General features: G+C 50.2%; 1 protein-coding gene across 8 annotated transcripts in view; it reads left to right on the top strand.

Annotated features, from left to right (window-relative positions):
* Positions 1-16,639, top strand: part of fndc3a (fibronectin type III domain containing 3A) — a 333,055-nt gene that overhangs the window by 278,273 nt on the left and 38,143 nt on the right. For all 8 annotated transcript variants that reach the window (XM_038802629.1, XM_038802625.1, XM_038802621.1 and 5 more), the window contains 2 exons: positions 6,259-6,364; positions 14,536-14,711. In XM_038802629.1, the coding sequence (XP_038658557.1) occupies positions 6,259-6,364; positions 14,536-14,711 (282 nt within the window). The remainder of the gene's footprint in view (positions 1-6,258; positions 6,365-14,535; positions 14,712-16,639) is intronic.

The raw sequence follows: 16,639 nt of genomic DNA, 5'->3' as shown, positions 1-16,639 counted from the left end.
ACGCAGCCCATATTTACCTAATCCGAGAGTGAGAGCTTCATATTATGTCTCTGGAAGAGTTCTGGCTGAGCATGACAAAATACTAAAAATACTTATTAAAAAGAATCATTGAAAATGAGATCAGTCAGAAGCAACAGGGGTGGAGCCAACTCCTCAACATCGTGGTTTAATCGTCGAATGAGCTCTCAATCTGGCATTCTCAAAGGCATTGCAGCTGATGACTACAAGAAACTCAGCTCGTTAGTGCAGAATATCAGCGTTTGTACTATACAACTGCAGAATACTAACAAAAGGCTCGTTGAAGCATAGAGAGAATCCTTGCTGTCGGAAATACAACTTCCTCGGTTAAGGCTCGCTTGCAATCGTTGGAAAAGCAGCAACATGTTATGTCAGACATATGGATGATATGGAAAACCGAGGCTGGAGGAAAAATGGAGGTTGTCGGTTCGAGAGTATTCACCGCTCCCCAATAATAGTAAAAAAAAAGGTTAGGTGGGGTTACTGGGTTACAGTGATAGAGTAGAAGTGTGGGGTTAAGTAGGGTGCTCTTTCCAAGGGCCAGTGCAGACTCGATGGGCTGAATGGCCTCCTTCTGCACTGTAAATTCTGTGGAATCTATGGAATCCCCCTTTCTGCCTCTGCAGCTGAGCCCCCTTTACCCTCGGCACCTTCCCTGTCCATATGAATTCCGAGATCACTGTCTCAAGGCCCCGGAAGAAGGCCTTTGGGAGGAAGATCGAGAGGGTCTGGAAAACAAACAGGAACTTTGGCAGCACATTCATCTTTTCCACCTGCACCCTCCCTGCTAATGTCAGATGCAATGTATCCCACCTCTTAAAATCCCCCTTAACCTCCTCTGCTAAAGTTGGCAAGTTCCACCTGTGCATCGTAGCCTATTCTCGCCTCACATGAATCTCCAAATAACTAAACCTCTCCCTAGCTAACCTCTCCTCTGCCCTGGGCAGCACAGTAGCATTGTGGATAGCACAATTGCTTCACAGCTCCAGGGTCCCAGGTTCGATTGCGGCTTGGATCACTGTCTGTGCGGAGTCTGCACATCCTCCCCGTGTGTGCGTGGGTTTCCTCCAGGTGCTCCGGTTTCCTCCCACAGTCCAAAGATGTGCAGGTTAGGTTGATTGGCCATGATAAATTGTCCTTGGTGTCCAAAATTGCCCTTAGTGTTGGGTGGGGTTACTGGGTTATGGGGATAGAGTGGAGGTGGGTGGGGTGCTTTTTCCAAGAGCCGGTGCAGACTCGATGGGCCGAATGGCCTCCTTCTGCACTGTAAATTCTATGAAAATTTTTTTTAGCTACCTTAAACAGCAACACCTCCAAATTGGCCCCCATCCCGCCGCATTCACTAGAAACACCTCACTCTTCTCGACATTTACTTATACCCGGAGAAGACCCCAAACCTCTCTAACAGTCCCATTCTCTCCAGCAGGTCTGACACAAACATCAACAGGTTGTCCGCGTATAAAGATACCCAATTCTCCATGCTCCCCTCACAATCCTCTGCCACTCCACAGACCCCCGAAGGGCCATTGCCAAGGTCTCAATCATCAGCGCAAACAACAGCAGTGAAAATGGACACCCCTGCCTGTGCAGTCCAAAACTTGGTGAACTCATCTCATTCGTACATACACTTGCCATCTAAGATACATGCAAAAGACTCGCCCACGTCACAAACTTCGGTCCAAACCCAAACCTTCCTCATAACCACATTTAACAGCCTCCTGATATTGCTGGAGAGCTGTTGGCCCTTTACAAAACCCGTTTGAGCCTCCGAAACTTCCCCTGGCTCACATCCCCCCACCTTCCCTGCCAACAACTTAGCCAGTACTTTCACGTCCATATTTAACAGCGAAATGGGCCTGTATGACCAGCCGATCCTTCTCCTTCGGGATTAGTGTAATCGATGTCTGTGGCAACATCTCTGGCAACTCCCCCCTCCAACGCCTTACTAAACATCCCCAACAAATGAGATGCCACAGAAGCCTTATAAATCTCTGCCAGAAGCTGTCTGGCCCTGGGGCCTTCGCCGACTGCATTCCGCTAATCATCTTCCTCAGCTCCAGCGGCTCCTCCAACACCTGCCTCTTCCCTTCCTCTTACTTTTGGAACTCCAAACCATCCAAACACTGCCCCATATCCCCTTCCTCTTCACTGGCTTGGCCCTATACAGCTCATAATTACCCCTGAACACTTTGTTTATTCTCCCCAGCTCTGACACCACCTCACCCTTCTCTGTCAGCACCCTTAGAATTTGTTAGACAGTGCCTGCCTCCGTAGCTGGTGGGTCAGCATACAGCTCACCTTCTCTCAGTACTCATACCGCACCCCTCATGCCCTCCGTAACAGCCCCACCGCTTTGCCCGTCATTGGCCTATCAAACTGCCCCGCAACCTCTTCGTCTCCGCCAACAACTCCTTAGTGGGAGCCCCCGAGTATCTCCTGGCCACCTCGACTATCTCGTCCAGCAACCATCCATGCTCCTCCCTAGTCCTCCTGTGTCTGTGTGTCTTGAACAAGATAATCTCCCCTCGAACCACCGCCTTCAGAACAAGGCCGCCGACACCTCCCCATTCTGATTAAGCTCCACGTAATCTCCAATCGCTGACCTCACCTTTTCGTAAAACCCCATGTCTGCCAAGGGACCTGAATCTAACCTTCACGCCGGCCTCTGTACCTGTCCCGAGCTTAGCCTCACCTCCAGCCAGTGTGGCGCATGATCCAAAATCACTATTCTTGAATATTCCACCCCAACTTGCCACAAAGAAATCAATTCTACAGTACAGCCTGTACACATGCGAGAAGAAGGAATACTCCCTCCCCCTCTCCTCGAGTTCCTGAACCTCCACGGATCAATCATTCCCATACGTTCCATAAACTCTCCCAAATCCTTCACCATCCTCACCCATTGACATGGGGCTCAACCTGTCCACCTTCGCTCCATCACACAATTTAAAATCTCCCCCCCATAATCAGTTGTTGAGCATCCAGTTTCGGGATAGCTCCCACTAACCCCTTTATGAATCCTGCGTCATCCAAGTTGGGCACATATACGTTGAGTTGCATGACCGGTGTCCCCTCCAGCACCCCACTCACTATCCCATACCTTCCCCCAGGTCCTGCACTTCCCTAGCCACCATGAACCCCATTCTTTTATTCATCAAGGTGGCCACCCCCCGCGACTCGAATCAAACTCCAAGTGAAATACTTGTCCCACCCATCCCTTCCTCAACCTAACCTGATCGTTCACCCGGAGGTGCATCTCCTGCAGAAAAATAACTTCGCTTTCAAACTCCTGGGGTGCGCAAAAATCCAGGACCTCTTAACCGGGCCATTTAGCCCCTGGATGTTCCACGTCACAACTCTTAACGGAGGCGCAAGCCTCCATTCCCCACTACCATCCACCATCATCCCACATCGGTTCTACCCACTTAATACTGCCCTAAACCGGGCCAATCCAAGATGGCGCACTCTCTGTTCATGACCACACTCATCCTCCAACTCTGCCACGTCACAATTCCCCCTCCCCTTCTGTTCCCCCCCGCCCCCAAACCTGACTGCCTCTCACAACCTCGTCCTCCACCTTACTTCTGTTCACCGGCATTACGTGCTAGCATGGCAACTTCCGCTCAATCCTCCCAGAGGTGCTACCGCTCCCTCAATCGCCTTCAACCAGTTACCATGCATCTCCTTCCTTTGCTGGCAAAATTCCTCCTTGATAAAGGCCATCAACTGCTCCATCTGGGGCTTCACCACTGACGGCGTTCCTTACCCCTTCACCATTCTTGAAATTATTGCTGCACAGAGACCCCTCCAATTCCATAGCCAACTCTTTGACTTTTTTGCCAGGTCTAGTAGCCATTCCAATCTTGGGGCGAACCTCTCCTTCTACACCTTCCGCACCACTTTTCAGCTGGAACAATCCTGCAAACGGGTATAAAGTTCCCAAACCAATGACTGTGAGCCAGAGCTGCCCTGTGTGTGACCACTCGCTCCATGGCTGCTGCCAGAAGCCAACTTTATCCTTTGTAAGACACCTCTGCATCTCGTTGCTAATGTTTCCCTGCTGGAAAAAATTGTGATAGACTCTGCGGTCTTAGGAGAAAGCGTAGAAGTAAATATTGATGGGAAGTCTTGGCAAAAATGGGAAAATGCCAATAAAATCAAAGACTGTAATAGAACGAAGAAGACTCAGTTTAAAATATTACACCGTCTGCATATCACACCAAGCTCAAGACACTGGTTTGACCCTACCATATCCTTGCTGTGACAAAAGTGCAGAGTAGTCAAGGGAGACAACACATTGTGTTTGGTCCTGTGTTAAATCCTATTGCTCTGGTGTACCTGAGCTTGAGAAAGTATTCAATGTGACCTTAGAACTTAATCCTTCGTTCTTAATTCTGGGATTCCCAGATAGAAAGATAATTGGTGCTACTGAAAAAGCAGTATAATATCCTATCATTTGCAGCAGGGAAGAATATCCGCTGTTTCTAGGTAAGTGATAAAACTCCTTCAGTTCAGAATTGGCTTAAAATTGTTATGGAATATATTCCAATGGAATTCTTAAACTGTATTCTCCGATGCAAATCAGATGCATTAGGGAGGCAACATACTATCTTGGAGTCACATCTACGGCTTCAGAAACATCCGTCTGTTCCCCAAACTATGGAATCCCCTACCACTGTAGCATTTTCACTCTTCCCACTCCCCTCCTGTGCAGCTGAGCCATTCATGGTGCCATAAATCTGACTCTTGCTCCAGTCCTCTGAGGAACCATCTCACTCACCAGTCTCCAAATTTAAAAAGTAGTGAGAGAGCGAGATAGCCTTAGAATTCCGACAGTACCTGCCTGTTGTGTTAGATCCTCTGGTGGTCACCCATTGTTCTCTGTCAGTGTACCTTTTAACTCCCTCTCACGCTCTCTCTTTCCTCTCGCTCTCGCTTTCCTCTCTCTCTCCCCCTCTCTCTCTTTCCTCTCTCTCTTTCCTCCCTCTCTCCTCCTCTCTCTCTTTCCTCTCTCTCCCCCTCTCTCTTTCCTCTCTCTCTCTCTCTTTCCCCCTCTCTCTCTCCTATCTCTCTCCCCTCTCTCTCTCTCTCTCTCTGTTTCCTCTCTTTCTCTTTCCTCTCTCTTTTTCCTCTCTCTCTCTTTCCTCTCTCGCTTTCTTTCTTTCCTCTCTCGCTTTCTTTCTTTCCTCTCTCTCTTTCCTCTCTCTCTCCCCCTCTCTCTATTTCCTCTCTCTCTCCCTCCTCTCTCTCTTTCCTCTCTCTCTTTCCTCATCTCTCTCTTTCCCCCTCTCTCTTTCCTCTCTCTCTCTTTCCTCTCTCTCTCTTTCCTCTCTCTCTCTTTCCTCTCTCTCTCTTTCCTCTCTCTCTCTCTTCTCTTTCCTCTCTCTCTCTCTTCTCTTTCCTCTCTCTCTCTCTTCTCTGTCTCTCTCTTTCCTCTCTCTCTTTCCTCTCTCTCTCTCTCTTTCCTCTCTCTCTCTCTCTTTCCTCTCTCTCTCTCCTCTCTCTCTCATTCCTCTGCAGCTTTATTGTCTCTCCTCTCTCAACTCATGGTGCTTAATGGGTTGTTCACCCTCCGAACTCTGCTGCTTTATGTTGAATGTGTGAATAAGCTTTACTTCTGATGTAACCCTTAAGTGAGTTTGCTGTGAGTAACTTTAGAAATTGACCTCTCAAACAGAGGGTTTGATGAAAAATGTCACAGCCTTAGTCAAAAATGTAAAACATGTCTACTTACACGCAGTGAATAAATCGTAAAGGAATTCAGTTTTGCTTCCCTGCCCTGTCCACAACAGCAGGTATGTGGTAAATTGTATACCACAAGGTCCCAAAAGCACCATTGAGATGAACATCCAGCAACGTTACTAGTAGGTGGCAACTGATGGAGAAATGTATGCCAGGATACAAGAATTTCCTTCCTAGACTCTGAATATTGACATGACATGCGATCTCTAACATTTGTCTGAATAGTCAGGGCCTCAGAACAACATCTTACAGCAAAGACAGCACCTCTGATAATGCAGTATATTCATCCCTAGAATGGGACTTGAGCATGTGATTCCTGTTGAATGGCACCACTGAGCCAAGCTGTCACTTGTATGGTTATGTATGGTTGAGTAGGCAAGGAATTGATATTCCTGGTCCTGAGTAACATACCACCCTCAGTGTTGGGCTTCTCTTCTGTAAATCCTGTTCCTTTCATCTTAATATGGTAACTAATTTTCTGATGTGCATTATTTACAGGTCTCGGAAACATTACTAGTACAAACACCAGCAGTTCCTCCTGGTCTTTGCCAAACACCAAGACTTGTCGGTAAAGCACGGGCAAGAGAAATACAGTTACGATGGGGTAAGAACCACTTGTCTCTGGAGCATGTGCAAGTTGTTTTGTTCCATGATGGTTTGTGAAGTTGAGAGCAGAAAATTAGTACAGCCCAGTGATTACAATGTTTTAAATGTTGAGGTAGCATGCTTCGATATCGATCCTTGTTTCATTCCTGATCCATGTACCTGATAGAATTTTTCTCTTGGTGCAACATCATTTTTTTATTCAAGAAATTTTGATATATACAAACTCAACAAACAACCAATACCCACACCCCTCCCTACTCCACTGACGCCATCCCCTCCTCACATCCTGCCTTCCCCAATTTAACCCCATTTAGCACATCCCCCTTACTGACCTCTCAAGCCTACTTTAAAAAAAAAAATTTAGAGTACCCAATTAAGGGGCAATTTAGCATGGCCAATCCACCTATCCTGCACATCTTTTGGGTTGTGAGGGCGAAACCCACGCAGACACGGGGAGAATGTGCAAACTCCACACAGACAGTGACCCAGGGCCGGGATTCGAACCCGGGTCCTCAGCGCCGTAGGCAGCAATGATAACCACTGTGCCACTGTGCTGCCCGACTCTCAAGCCTACTTAAAGAAATCAATAAATGACTTCCACCTCCTGCCGACCCCCTCAAGTTGAACAAAACCTTCTCCAGCCTGCCAGGTTGCTCACCCACTTTCAGTGGCTCCGAGTCACGGCACCCAAGAAAAATCCGTCTCCAGGCTATCAGGGAGGCAAAGGCCAAAACATCGGCCTCTCTCACCCTCTGGAATCCCAGGTCTTCAACGCTCCACACCCAGCACCTCAGACCGAGAAGCCCTGCCAGAACCCCCTCAATCTTGTACATGCCCAGAACATGTGGAGGTAATTCGCGTGCCCTACCCATGCACCGTCCTCACCTTTATCCCCTCAATGACGCTACTGATCTTCGTCCCATAATATGAGCCCTATGTACCACTTTGAACTGGATGAGGCATAACCTCGTACATGAGGAGGACGCATTCATCCTCCGCAAGGCCTCTGCCCACGTCTCAGTCCCCACCTCCCGTTCCAGCACCTGCTCCCACTAACGCTTAATATCCTCCACCAGGACTCCCTTCCATTCCATCAACTCCTTGAGATCTGACACCTTCCCCTCCCCTATTTTGTCCTTCGACATCACCTCATCCTGCAACCCCCAGGGGTGGCAGCCAAGGAAAGTTCAGCACCTCCCTCCTTGCAAAGTCGCGTGCCTTCGTGTACTAAAACCATTCTCCCTGGGAAACTCCTACACTTCCTCCTGGTCCTCCAACTTCTCATATTTGCCCCATCTAGACAGATTGCCAAAGCGCTCAACCCCTGCTTGCAGCCACCCCAAAACCTTGCATCAAGCCCCGCCGGTGCAAAGCTATGGTTATTACAAATCGGCACCTGCACCGAGGCACCTTCACCGAGGCACCTTCTGGCCCCAGATGCTGCCGCCACTGCCCTCACACCCTTAGGGGTGACACCACCACTGGGCTCACTGAGTACCTGACCAGCGAGAACCGTAGAGGTGCCAACAACAAAGCCCTTAAACACGTACCCCTAAATGATGCCGCCTCCATCTGACCCTCACCTCCATCTATCGTACCGTGAGAAAGTCAAGGAACGGTTGCCACCGCCTGGAGAACCCCTGCAGAGACCCTCGCAAGGCAAACTTTATCTTCTCTAACCTGAGAAACCCAGCCATGTCACTGATCCAAGCCGCCACGCTTGGGGGATTTGCGTCCCTCCACATTAACAAGAGCCTTCTCCGGGCTACCAAGGAGGCAAAGGCCAGAACTCCGGCCTCTTTCGATCCCTGCACTCCCGGATCTTCCAATACCCTAAATATCGCTATCCCCCAGCTCGGTTTTACCCAAGTGTCCAAGATCTTGGACATAGCCTTTGCAAAGCCCTTCCAAAATTCCATAAGAGCCGGGCATACCCAGAACATATGAGCATTATTAGCTGGGCTCCCTGAACACCTCACACACTTGTCCTCTATCCCAAAAAACTTACTCATTCTTGCCCCTGTCATATGTGCCCGATGCACCACTTTAAACTGAATCAGGCTAAGCCTGGCGCAAGGTGAGGAGGAATTGACCCTGCCCAGGGCGTCAGCCCACAGGCCCTCATCCAGCTCCTCCTCCCACTTGCCCTTCAGCTCTTCCACCGAGATCTCCTCCGCCGCCTGCAGCTCCTGGTATATATCTTGCCATCCCCAACCCACACATCCGAGACCACCCTATCCTGTATCCTCCGAGCAGGCAGCCGTGGGAATTCCCGCACCTGCTTTTTCACGAATGCCCAAACCTGCATGTACCTAAAGGTATTCCCCGGGGGTGGCCAAAATTTCTCTTCCAGCGCCCTCTCACTCGCAAAGGTACCATTTATAAACAAGTCCCCCATTCTTTTGATTTCCCCCTCTGTACCAACTTAGGAACCCACCATCTATCCTACCTGGAACGAACCTATGATTGTTCCGTATCGGGGTCCAAACTGAGGCCCCCACATCCCCCTATGGCGTCACCACTGCCCCCAGATCCTCAATGTCGCCGCCACCACCGGGCTCGTGGTGTACAGCGTCAGCGGAAGCGGCAACGGTACCGTCACCAGTGCCCTCAAGCTAGTGCCTATACAGGATGACGCTTCTACCAGTTTCCACGCCGCCCCCTCTCCCTCCATTACCCACTTCCGAATCATCGACACATTCGCTGCCCAGTAATAGGTGCACAAGTTCGGCAGCGCCAACCCACCCCCCTCACGACTACGCTCCAAGAACAGTCGCTTAACCTGCAGGGTCTTATTTGCCCACACAAATCCCGTAATAGATCATAGAATTTACAGTGCAGAAGGAGGCCATTCGGCCCATCGAGTCTGCACCGGCTCTTGGAAAGAGCACCCTACCCAAGGTCAACACCTCCACCCTATCCCCATAACCCAGTAACCCCACCCAACACTAATGGCAATTTTGGACACCAAGGACAATTTATCATGGCCAATCCATCTAACCTGCACATCTTTGGACTGTGGGAGGAAACCGGAGCACCCGGAGGAAACCCACGCACACACTGGGAAGATGTGCAGACTCCGCACAGACAGTGACCCAAGACGGGTAATACTCCTATTTACCCGCTTAAAGAAGGACTTGGGGATGAGAACAGGCAGGCACTGGAAGGCGAACAGGAACCTAGGGAGAACCGTCATTTTTACGGACTGCACCCTACCCGCCAGGGAGAGTGGCAACACATCCCACCTCTTAAAGTCCTCCTCCATCTGATCCACCAGGCGCGCTAGATTGAGCTTGTGTAAAACCCTCCAAATCTTGGATACCCAAGTACCAAAAGCTCCTCTCTACCATCTTAAGCGGTAGCTCCCCCAATCTCTTTTCCTGGCCCCTCGCATGCACCACAAAAGGCTCGCTTTTCCCCACATTTAACTTGTATCCCGAGAAGTTTCCAAAATCCCTCAGAATCTGCATAACCTCCCCCATCCCCTTCACCGGATCTGCAATATGCAAAAGCAAGTCATCCCCATACAGTGAAACGCGGTGTTCCTCACCCCCCCCTGGACCAATCCCCTCCAGTTTCTGGATTCTCTTAACGCCATGGCCAACAGCAGGGGTGACAAACAGCACCCCTGCCTCGTTCCACAATATAACCTGAAATACTCTGACCGCAGCCGGTTCATCGAAACACTCACTACCGAGGCCTGGTACAACAATTTGACCCATCCTATGAATTCCTCCCCAAACCTGCCTAACACCTCCCTCAAGTACTCCCACTCCACTCGATCAAAGACTTTCTGCGTGTCCATTGCCGCTACCACTTCTGCGTCGCCTCCCCTCCGAGGGCATCATGATCATGTTCAGGAGCCTTCGCACATTCACATTCAGCTGCCTGCCCTTCACAAATCCTGTCATGAATCACTCCCAGGACACAATCCTCAATCCTAGTGGCCAGGATCTTGACCAACAGTTTAGCATCTCCATTAAGAAGCGAAATTGGCCTATAGGAGCCGCATTGCAACGGGTCCTTATCTCGCTTGAGGATAAGCGAGATCAAAGCCTACGACATTGTTGGGGGAAGGATTCCCTTTTCCTTAGCCTCGTTAAAGGTTCTCAGCAACAGCGGGCCCAACAGCTCTGGGAACTTCCTGTAGAACTCAACGGGGAATCCATCTGGCCCCGGGGCCTTGCCCGCCTGCATACCCCCCAACCCCTTAGCCAACTCCTCCATCCCAATCGGAGCCCCCAATCCCTCTAACCACCCTTCCTCCACCTTTGGGAACCTAAGTTGGTCCAGGAACTGTTGCATCACCCCCCCACCCCCCGGGGTTCTGACTCGTATAATTCACCAAAAAAGTCCGTACCATGTTCCCCCTCCTATCTCTAATTCCCCCAATCTTCCTTGCCACCTCCCTCTTCTGCAGCTGATGTGCCAACATCCGGCTTGCCTTCTCCCCATACTCATATACTGCTCCTTGTAGCTTCCTCAACTGGGCCTCAGCCTTCCCCGTGGTTAGCAAGTCAAACTGCGTCTGGAGGTTCCTGCGCTCCTTCAGCACCAGCACCACCCGGGCCCCCTGCAGCTTTCTACTCACCATAACATATCGGGCCTCTTTATCCGCCACAATACCCACCGCCTCAAATGCCACCCGCTTACTCACCAGGATTGCAACCCCCCTGTTTTTCGCATCCAGCCCTGAGTGAAAAACCTGTCCCGCCCATCCCTTCCTCAGCCGAGTTTGGTCCTCGATCTTCAGGTATGTTTCCTGTAGCATGGCTACGTCTGCCTTCAGTCGTTTTAAGTACGAAAACACCCGGGCCCTCTTGACTGACCCATTTAAGTCTCTCACGTTCCACGTGATCAGCCAGATCGGGGGGCTACTCTTCTTCTCCCCCCCGCCCCCCCACCCCCCCCCCCGATAGCCATCTCCTTTTTTAGGCCAGCCACGTGCCCACGACTCCCGCACTCTCCAGCCCCCCAGGCGGAGGCTCCCCGCCCCAACTCTCCCTCTTACCGTCAACTCCCCCTCAATCAGCACAGCAGCAACCCAGTTCCGCTCCCCCCCCCCCCCCCACTACCCCCTTCCCCGGCCAAGCAACTAATTAAACCCCCCCCCATTGCACTCCCGTAAGTCAGATGACTCATGCTGACCCCGGACGCTCCCGCCTCTGCCTCCAATCCCCTTTTGGATTTCCCATCCAAATCTCCAGCCCTCCCCCCACCAAAGTGGGGTAGTGAAAGTTTCCCTCCTCCCTCCACCCCACATAGACCAACGGGGACATCGAAACAGTGCCCCCCCCCCCCCCCCCCCCCCCGCTTCAGGTACCGGCCCCACTATTTCGCGGGAAAAAGCCACGCTCCCTGCCTGGGCCGACCCCACCCCAGTGGCACAGTTCCTTTTAACTGCGACCTCAACCCAGTCCCCGAGGGCCTCGGGCTACGGGCCCACCCATTCCCAAGAAAACGCAGGGAAAAAAGAAAAAGAAATAAACCCCACTCGACAAGCATCGCCCCCACACCCTCACCAACATCCCACATAACATACTACAAACCATTAATTCAAGTCCAGCTTCTTGTTTTTGATAAAAGTCCATGCCTCATCCGGCGTATGAAAATAGTGGTGTCGGTCCTGGTACGTGACCCACAGTCTCGCCGGCTGTAACAGCCTGAACTTCACCCCCTTCCCGTGGAGGATCGCCTTAGCCCGGTTGAATCCTGCCCGCTTCTTGGCCAGCTCTGCACTCCAGACCTGATAGATACGGATCTCGGTATTCTCCCACCTGCTGCTCCTTCTTCGCCCATCGCAGGACACACTCCCTGTCGGTGAAACGGGGAAACCTCACCACCATCGCCCTCGGCGGTTCGTTCGCCCTCAGCCTCCTTGCCAGGACTCTGTGCACTCCGTCCAGCTCCAGGGGCCTCGGGAAGGCCCCCGCACCAATCAACGTGCTCACATACGCCCCAGCATCCGGCCCCTCCACGCCTTCAGGGAGACCCAGAATCCGCAGGTTCTGCCTCCTCTACCTGTTCTCCAGCTTCTCCTGCCATTTTTTGTGAAGCGTGTCGTGCGCTTCTACTTTAACCGCCAGGCCTAGAATCTCGTCCTCATTGTCAGAGACCTTCTGCTGCACCTCCTTAATCGCCGTCCCCTGCATCTTCTGGGTCTCCACCAACCTTTCAATCGACGCCTTCATAGGGGCCAGCACCTCCGCCTTCAAGTCAACAAAGAGGCTTTTTAAGAACTCCTGCTGCTCCCAAGACCACTGAGCCCACGCTGCCTGGTCCCCGCCTGCCGCCATCTTGTTTTTTCACGCCCGTTCTCCTCTCTGCTCTAAAGACACTTTTTTGACTGCTCCGCTCCTGGTCCACTCCATACAGTGCTGGGGGACCCTCATTGCTACCTTCCCACACCGGGAATCGTCAAGCAAATGTCGCTGAGGCTCCAGAACACAGGCAACCGCACCTGCATCGCCCTCAGCGGCTCGCCCACCTGCGGCCTCAGCGCCCTGTGTACTAGGTCCACTTACAGGGGCCGATCAAAGGCTACCTCCCCCATCAATTTCTCCAGCATCAGGCACTCCTGCACCTTTTGCCCGCAAATTCTTTGTCCTTTGGGCAGGGAAAACACCAACACAATTCGCCTTGAATGGGAGCCATCAACACTCACTGCATGACCGCCACCAGAAGAGGAGCAGCATCATTCATTGAACCACAACTATATACTTAGCTGAACAATTTTACATCTTCAAAAATTTATTTGAAGGTTTATTTTCTGGAAATGCATTATTTGAGCGAATTGTTCTAAATTTTTAATCCTAACTTGGAGGCGTGTAGTTTATAAAAAATTATCTAATTGCCCAATATTAAATTCCTGTAGTTTTCTGTTGATATTTTTTAAAATTGTCTCCCTCTGTCAGAAAGCAGTTAAATGCTTTGGAATTTAAGAACTACATTTTTGTACATCTGGTTAGTCCCAGCAAATTATAGAATCTTGAGCTGTTTTTTGCTTTTTGTTAACCTGAAGAGAGAAACTACCATACGTGTTTGAGCTATGATGCCCAGAAATAAAACAATGAACTTGAAACATTTATCCCTCTTCCAAAGCTGTATATTGCTGTATTTGAACCTAGTCCTAGACTTTAACAAGTTGGTAACCGGTACAACTGGTTTAATGTAACTAAGAATAATCCTTCCTCATTTGGGGGAAAAAATCTAAACATGTGGTACATTTATCTGCATCTTCTTTCTCTTTGACATTTGGATAGTTTGCCAGGTAAATACTATTAATACAGTGTAACAATTGCAGCTGAATATTTAATTCGACTTGATCGATAAACTATATGAAATGGGGACAGGAGGAGGCCTTATCAGCCTCTTGAGTCTATTTTGCTGGTCAATAAGATCATACCTGAACTTCTGCATTAATTGTTGTTCAGTGTTGGCCCGTAGTTACAAGAAGCTGCAGATAGCATTTTAAAATTCCAACATTCAATGGCCTACAACTTCTGGGTTCCCCAGCTTTGCATTTAGGGGTACCACATGATGTGCTGGGAATCCCTCTAGGACATTCTCATGTAAGAATTTACCCAGCAATTGCCCAGGAACGCTAATTTCCTCTGCCAATTATGCTGGGCTGGGAACCTTCCGATAAGCTCACTTCGGGTGGTTCTGTCAGGTTTACCCTGAGAGTTACTCTGAAAGGGTGAGAAGGAAAAAAAAATTAACTCCAGAGTAGCTATTTAAACACCCAGACCCAGCCTTGCACGAAACACTCCGCACAAACATGACCTCCCAGGGAACCCACCATCACTCTTGGCCCAATCTCCCGACCTGGACCCCATCCCTCCCTCCACGGCTGACTCCCTCCCCCCCCCTCCCTCATTGACGCCCCATTTACACGCCACCTGCACCCACACCAGGGCCACCACACACACACACACACACCCCTCCCCTCATTCCTTGAACTTTATAACTTACCTGCTGCCTGTAAAACGTCCCTTTAAACCTCCTTTTTGCTGCTATTAAAAGGGGTTTGACTTACCTTTCTGCACTCGGTCACTCCACAAGAATGCTGCTGGGGGAACGCTTCGCTGCTCCTGTCTCACCAGACATTATGCAAATGCAAGTTGTTGTTTAAACTAGAAAATGTAGAAGTGTGATTTGTCTCATCAGGCCATCCTCCTATAACTGGTGGTTCTCAAATATTAAGTTATCGGCTGGAAATCTCTGCATCAGACATGACTGATCCCAAGGAAGTATACAAGGGACCTGACATGGAATGTACAGTCAGCAGCCTGCTTCCAGGAAAGATGTACAGTTTTCGACTTCGGGCTGCAAACAAAGCAGGGGTAAGAATTAAAAAAGGGCTTTGGTAGGCTCAATGTAACAGCGAATTGAAAAGAGAACCTTCAGCGTTCAGGTACTTTGTGGATAAAGACACCAACTGAGTCCTGTCTTGAGTTTGTTCTGAGTTGTTCCAATGGTTTTTATAGTGAAGTATTGATTAAACAACAAAAGTTTGGTGTCCTGTATGCCAATAAGATTTTGTAAAGGTCACTATCGTACACCTACTTCCACCACTGCCTCCGGCAGCGATTTCCAGGTACCCACTCTCTCTGTGTAAAAATAAACTTCCCTCACTCATCTCTAAACTTTTCCCCTTGCACTTTAAGCCATGTCCCTGAGTCTGCTACTCTGGGAGAAAGATTCTGACTATTCTGCCTGTCTATGCTCCTCATAATTTTGTAGACTTCTATTAGGTCGCCCCTCAAATCTCCGTTGTTTCAGTGAGAACAAACTGGGTTTATCCAACCTCTCCTGATAGCTAATGCCCTCCATACCAGGCAACATCCTGGTAAACCTCTGGTACCGTCTCCAAAGCCTCCACGTTCTTCTAGTAGTATGGAGACCAGAATTGAACACTATATTTAAATGTGGCCTAAATAAAGTTCCATAAAGCTGCAGCATGACTTACCAATTTTTATACACAATACCCAAGTAAATGAAGGCAAGCATACCGCATGCCTTTTTTTTATAAATGCTTTTTATTGGATTTTTAAACAGAGTACATTTTGCCGTTATGTACACAGGATACATATATAATAGGCATCCGTTTGTGCCGGCGAGGCACTTCCGGAGGGCAGTCCTCGAGTGGGTCTGGTGCCGGTGTTGCCCCTCGCTTCTCCCGGCCGGATTCTGCCGCCATTGTCGTCCTGTACCGCTTCAGCCAGCTCTCTCGTCTTCCGCCTGTGTTCTCCTTTTTCTCTGTTCCTGTGGATGTTAAGTTGGTTAACGTTTCCCTGACTCCCCCTCTCATGCTTTGGCTGCTTTCCCCTGGTTCCTGGCTATTCTTCTGCTTGTTTGTTGGCCACAAACAAGTCCTGGAACAATCTGGTGAATGGCTCCCACGTTCTGTGGAAGCCGTCGTCTGACCCTCGAATGGTGAATTTAATTTTCTCCATTTGGAGAGATTCCGAGAGGTCGGACAGCCAGTCTGCAGCTTTAGGTGATGCTGCTGACCGCCAGCCAAACAAGATTCTGCGGCGGGTGAGGCAAAGGCAAGGGCGTCTTCCCTCCGCCCCAGAAATAGATCCGGCTGGTCTGAAACCCTGAAGACCGCCACTTTCGGGCATGGCTCCAACCTCACCCCCACCACTTTGGACATTGCCTCGAAGAAGGCAGTCCAGTACACCACAGGTCTGGGGCAAGACCAGAACATGTGGGCGTGGTTGGCCGGGCCTCCTTGGCACCGTTCACATCTATCCTCCACCTCCGGGAAGAAACTACTCATACGAGTTCTTGTTAAGTGGGCTCCATGTACCACTTTTAGTTGTGTCAGGCTGAGCCTTGCGCAGGTGGAGTTGACCCTCTGCAGTGCTTCGCTCCAGAGTCCCCACCCTATCTTGATCCCGAGGTGGTCCTCCCATTTCATTCTTGTTGTGTCCAGTACGGTGCCGGCCCCTTCTACCAGTCGGTCGTACATGTCGCTACAGTTTCCTCTCTCCAATATGCTTGCGTCCAGCAACTCTTCCAGTAATGTCTGTCGTGGCGGTTGTGGGTAAGTCCTTGTCTCCTTTCGTAGGAAGTTTCTGAGCTGCAGGTACCTTAGTCCGTTCCTCCTGGCCAGCTGGAATTTCTCCTTCAGTTCGTCCAGTGTCGCGACCCTGCCGTCGATGTATAGGTCCCTGACTGTCCGTGTCCCCTCGTCCTGTCTCCACCTTTTGAAGGTAGTGTCAGTCAGTGCTGGTGTGAATCTATGGTTGTTACAGATGGGAGC

The sequence above is a fragment of the Scyliorhinus canicula genome, chromosome 7 (genome assembly GCF_902713615.1).
Source record: "Scyliorhinus canicula chromosome 7, sScyCan1.1, whole genome shotgun sequence".
Lineage (NCBI taxonomy): Eukaryota > Metazoa > Chordata > Chondrichthyes > Carcharhiniformes > Scyliorhinidae > Scyliorhinus > Scyliorhinus canicula.
Note: the sequence above shows the minus strand (reverse complement) of the source record. Positions and strands in the feature narration are given on the sequence as shown.